General features: G+C 44.6%; 1 protein-coding gene across 1 annotated transcript in view; it reads right to left on the bottom strand.

Annotated features, from left to right (window-relative positions):
• Pde11a (phosphodiesterase 11A) overlaps positions 1-6,000 on the bottom strand; it is a 373,525-nt gene extending 367,525 nt beyond the window's left edge. Inside the window, exon 1 of the mRNA XM_052181167.1 lies at positions 5,089-6,000. Coding sequence (XP_052037127.1) covers positions 5,089-6,000 — 912 coding nt within the window. The remainder of the gene's footprint in view (positions 1-5,088) is intronic.

The raw sequence follows: 6,000 nt of genomic DNA on the forward strand, positions 1-6,000 counted from the left end.
TGCCCTAAACTCCACAAATGCCAACGCTGGTCCTGCATAAAACACTTCTCCTTAACCTGGCTCCTCTCTCCGGTTGGGGTTTCATTTGCTTGTCTGCCTTGTTTTGTTTTGAGAAAGGCTTCCCCTTTGTAGCCCAGGCTGGCCTCAGAGGCTGTATGTAACCACAAACAGCTTAGAGCAATTGCAGGCATGGACCACCACACCTTGATGCTTCCTGTGTTCTGATAAAGCTGTTAACCCCCTCCATATCTCTCACGATTATAGTCGCCGAATCACCATTGACTTAACCTCCCTCTCATCCAAATTCTCACCTCCAGGACAACGCCCATCTGTTCCCTGCTGCCAATCCCCCTGCCTCTGCTTCTGTCCTGTCATTCCTTATGGCTCCACCGGGCCATTATTACACACTTAGTCACTCTCACAGCTTCAAGCCCTCCTCTCTTCTATCCTTTCCATCGCTGCCGCCCAGTCAGTCACCCGATGTGCCATTTTGTTCAAGCCAGGAGGCTTCTTGTGGCCTGTAGTCAGACAACTCTTTATCAGATGTTCAAGGTCCTTCCAGGGCTCTCAAGTCATTTTGCAATGCAATTTTTTTTAGGTGTGTTAAAACATTCCTTCTCACCCCTGCACTTTCTGTGCCCACTTTACACTCTCCCTGAAGCCATTTTGACCCCCTAAAACATTCCCACTAGCCTCAAAATTATCCAGCAAGGAGACCTGACCTAACAGCTGGCATGGCACCTCCTTCAGGGAGTCTTCCTGCACAAGCTCCATAGTGACTGTCTCTGGAAGGGCCACCACCCAGTGTGGTGAGCGTTCATGGCTCTTAACTGTAAGCACGGTGTGTGTGTGTGTGTGTGTGCAGAAAGTGTCACCTCTCACCTTTCTATACCTGCAGGTATAATGGGCTCTCTGTATGCCTGTTGGATCTGACCTGCAGAATTAATGGCTCTGTTGTGTAAACAGATCAGGGCTTCTGAAAGCCTAGCACACCTGCGACTCTCCTGCGTCATCTCCTTCCTCCTCACCTAACAGTTCACCTCACAAAGCGGCTGCTGCTTTTCAGACCCAAGCCCATCAGACACCTGTATCGTCATTATCAACACCAACACAAGCTCATCTTGCACTTTTTATTAACATCTAAAGTGCTATCTTCTGGGTGTTTGGAATAATCTCAAAGAGAGCACCTGTTACTTAAGTGCTCTTATTTGCAATATCTCGAGGGCAATTTATTCATTACTATATTAAAGTGGGCTGTTTAATAACTTATAACTGTCAGAGAAGAAAGGTAAATTGCAGTCACCATGATCAAACTGGATACCTGAAAGGAATGTATTTTTCCCCCTTGCAATTCTTTAACTTTTTTCCCCTAATTTCAATCCTGTTTTCTAGGACCAATTAAGAAATGTACTGCAAAATGGAGAAAGCAAAAGAGATTAATTTTCGCTGCCAAACTCCTATTCAACTTTAGTGTCTCATTAAATATTCTACTCTTGACTTCAGGATGCGATATTCATTATCATAATTGCATAAGTGTCTTTAATGCCTTGTTCTTGCTCAAAGAAGCCCCCAAATGATTAAGACCATTAACCTAATTACCCAATAATTAAAATTTGAAACTCTGTGTGATAAAATTTCACTCTCCGGAAGAAAAACAAAAGGGTACTAACTGTATCTGAGCAAGACACATCTTTAACTATACAGATTTATAAAGAATCAAGAACGGTGGTTATATTTTTACAAAGAAACTTCAAGGTGGTTACATACATAAGAATATAATGCAACATAATGAAAAAACAGATGTGGGTCTGAAGAAATGACTCAGTAGTTACAAACGCTACCCTTCCAGAGGACCAGAGTTCAATTCCCAGAGTCCACAAGGCAGATACAACTGGCTGTTAAGATCTGACACCCTCTTCTGGCCTCTATGAGTACTGCATACATGTGATGCACAGACAGACACACAGACAAAACACCCATCCACTATATATATATATATATATATATATATATATATATATATATATAGACACATAAGCATACACATACACATACACATACAAAGATCTACATTTAGAAGGGTTAGTTTTCACTCTGAGAAATCTAAGATTAGAAAAGTGAAAGAATGGGAAAATTCTAGAACAGGAAAACAGGCAGCAGCAAGCCAGTTCTGGAGAAATTGCCTAAGGAACAAAGCACAGAACTTTTGCTAGGCTAGGTGACATGCCACTGGTTTCTTAACCAGGGATTCTTAAGTACAGAAAAATGAGGGCCTGGAGAGATGGCTCAGAGGTAAAGAGCACTGACTACTCTTCCAGAAGTCCTGAGTTCAATTCCCAGCAACCACATGGGGGCTCAAAATTAGTGCCCTCTTCTGGTATACTGGGATACATGTAGGCAGAATACTGCAAATATAGTAAATAAATAAATCTTAAAAAAAAAAAAAGAATAGAAGAATGATTGTTTTGTTTATAAAGTCTTTGGATTTAATGTTGATTCTAAAACCCTGAGGGGAAGTTTGGCTCGGGGAAAGCTTAGATTGGTAAAATATGCTGAGTTCACACCCCATTCTCAGAGAAGGGAACAACAATCGATCAGAAGTGAAGAAAAGAATACTGCCCAATCAGACACCACCAGCACTGTTATGACAGATGGCTGACTTTTTGTTGTTGTTTTTTTGTTTTTGTTTTTTGAGACAGGTTTCTCTGTGTAGCCCTGACTGTCCTGGAACTCACTCTGTAGATCAGGCTGGCTTCGAACTCAGAAATCCGCCTGCCTCTGCCTCCCGAGTGTTGGGATTACAGGCGTGAGCCACCACCACCCGGCATGGCTTCCATTTCTTAAGTAATGGCCGTGTGCCAAGTACTGTCTTAGGAGCTTCGGTACAGCATCTTACCACATGTCCTCATGATAACCTTTGCCAGATTGGTGTGTCGGTCCCATTTTGTGAATGGGAAATGGAGACTGTGAAGTTAAGTAATTCTGTTTAGGCCCTACTAATGATGACGATAATGCATTAAAACAAGAGGCAAAAAAAAAATAATAATTTCATTAGAGAGTTTCATAAGTACAATAAAAAAAACACAACAAACTATAAACACACAAGTACATAGCAGAAGCCCATGACAAATTAAACAACAACAATAATAATAATGCTTTCTCATCAAAACCATGTGAAACTAGAGTGACAATGATCTCCAGCTCCCTGGAGCACCTAACCTGCCATCCTCAAGTCTCAAGTCTTAAAAAAAAAAAAAAAAAAAAAAAACCTGCCTTATTTGTAACCACTGTTACTGCCCTGGGGGAAAGGGGAAAAGAAAACCTTCCTTCTCCCAAGGCAGCTTCCAAATACAAAACAGCAACTTGCTTTACACTTGGTCTGCAGAATAAAGGCCAAGCTCACAGCAAGCAACAGCCACAGGAAACCTGACCAGCTCTGCCAGAGACAATTCCACGGCCACAATTCTCGGCGCACAACTGAGACCACAAGAATGATAAGTCTTGAACAAAGTATCAAATGAAATATCAAATGAAAGTAATGAGTGCAAAGAGAACAGTTACAAAAAGAGTCATAGAAATAGGAGGGAAAGAATCGATTGCGGATGAATAAGAAATGTAGGGGCAATAACAAAGACCACTGTCCGAGGCTGTGCAAGCATCACCCAGCCCAGGAGGGGCATCTAGAGCCTGGGCACACAGCAGGGGTGTAGGACAGAACTTGTGATCGTTACAGATACCTTATGGACTCTTCAACAAATCAATTAAGTGTTTTCATTTCTTCCCATGGCTTTCTAGGACTACAGAGAAATGGGCATTTATTGAAAAATACAATTAGGGGTTGCACATCCTCAACGTATCAAATTCTTTAAGAATGATATAGTGAATAATGTAGCTAATCAATAACAAAAGATTAACAAAATCTTTTCCTAGGCATTGCTTACTATTAGACATGCTGATAGATATATCACAAAACTATGAGACTTAGTTGAGGCTCAGCTCGGTGGGTCTGTATAGAATTATAAACTTTCAGATGGAACGGAGAATCAGTGTCCTCCCAATACTTTTTGCTATTGTGTTTAACAGAACCCAAACTCTAGAGAAGCACATGTCTCCCTGAGACAAGATATAGTCATGAAATGACCACAGGACCAAGGGTAAGTAAGAACTTTCCATTCTCCGGAACCCTGAGGAAGTGACACCCAGCTCCACCACTCGGGAACTGAAGGAATGAGAACTGACTGCCTTTCAGATCCAGCATCCAATATCAAGTCTAAATCACTGTAAAAAGGAAAAGACAGGAAAACCAGACCGCAGCCTGCTGGCCTTGCTTTTCCACTTGAATCTAGCGTGTCCACTGCGTCTATTGCCTTGGCAGTTGCTAAAAATATACCAATGGGGCATTTTACAAACCAAACCTCTCCTTGGTTCCCCCTACTGAAAGCTGCCCGCTGTACCCAATCCTGCAAATGACTGGTCCCTTTATTTGTCCAACCTCTCTAAACTCCACTGAAGCAGATATGAAGAAGACCCAGCCCGAACGGGTTAGAGGTCCAGTCTTCCCCTGTCTTCCTTACTTTGGAACTCATGCAAATTAAAGCTAGAGAAACGTGTGGCATCGAGTATGTAGTTAGGTGCTCTGTTCACCTTCCAACTTTAAACTATAAAATGAAAATCATCATTTCCCACCCCCACCCCCCTCACTCTACCTCACCATCCCCATCCCCCACAGACACCAGAGACACAAAATAACCATTTTTGTCATGATAACACTGAGATTCTGGAGGTTACACCTCTTTCTAGCATGCTGTTCACAGATCCATTCTAAAACCATACAGACATCTTAAGGCTACTATCTTGACAGAGATACACGTGGTATTATTGAGTGATATATGAATTTCCCATAAGCCATTGTGCTGGGAAAACGCCATTCCCTCAAAGACGATATAACACTCAAACAAAACTCAAGAAAGAACTTAAAGAACAATCTCTGTAAAGGGTCTGAATAAAAAGTGGTCCTGGTTGTCAGGGGAGGGTAGGCATGGGTACCACGCCAGTGGACTGGGGAGCCGAGGACAAGCAGAGTCCTACCTGGTAAGCATCGGGGATGTTGACAGTTTCTCCATGTTCCCCAACATAGCCAATGATACCTTTGCCCCAAGGGACCTGCACCTCATTTGAGTTCTCTGTGCTGCTGCAGGGGAGCAGTGGGGTTCCTGCGTGCACATCAAAAAACTTGGAGACCAAAGTCTTCTTACCAGCAGCTGCCCCTTCCACCAAGAAGAGAGAGCAACGATCAGCGTCCACCATGAGACAGACAAAGACGAGGATCTTGTAGCTTAGGCTGGTGAGGTCAAGGTCATTGGAGATGTCCTTGACCAGTTCCAGGAAAAACTGACGCTCGTTATGCTTTTTGAGGTGGCATTTGTAGTCGATGGCCGTAGGGGGATACTGAGGCAGATTCACCCTCGATTCCAGCAGGGCACTGAGGATGTGGGCTGTGGTGGGGGGCAGAGAGCTGGCCTTTCTGAGCAGGGCTCTCCGCCGGACACTGCTCAGGGGCTCCTGGGCCCGGGAGGTCACCTGTTCATCGTAGGTCCTGTTCACATGGATGGCTTTGGAGCGGGCAAAGCTCTTCCTCAGCTCCTTCTGCGAAGCTCTCCGCTGCAGGTTGCCATCGCCCCGGGTGCTACTGGCCCAACTGGGACTCAAGGGAACCCCAGCATTTTCCCCACCACCGGGCGTGGGATGGCTGCGGGCAGAGCTCTGGGGTCCAGCACCACCACCTATGCCAGTGCTGCCTCGGCCACTGCTCTGAGCCAAGCTGCTAGCGCCAGCCAGGGCAGGCCTGGGGCCTGAAGCCCCCTGTCCCGAACTGTGCCTTTGTAGCCACTTGTCCACCAGTTCCTGCCTTCCTTTTCGCATCAAGTAATCTTCAAACAACTCTGGGTGCCTATCCAGGAAAGTTTCCACCTCTCCGAAGTCCAGGCGGGAGGCTGCCAT

The sequence above is a fragment of the Apodemus sylvaticus genome, chromosome 5 (assembly GCF_947179515.1).
Source record: "Apodemus sylvaticus chromosome 5, mApoSyl1.1, whole genome shotgun sequence".
Classification (NCBI taxonomy): domain Eukaryota; kingdom Metazoa; phylum Chordata; class Mammalia; order Rodentia; family Muridae; genus Apodemus; species Apodemus sylvaticus.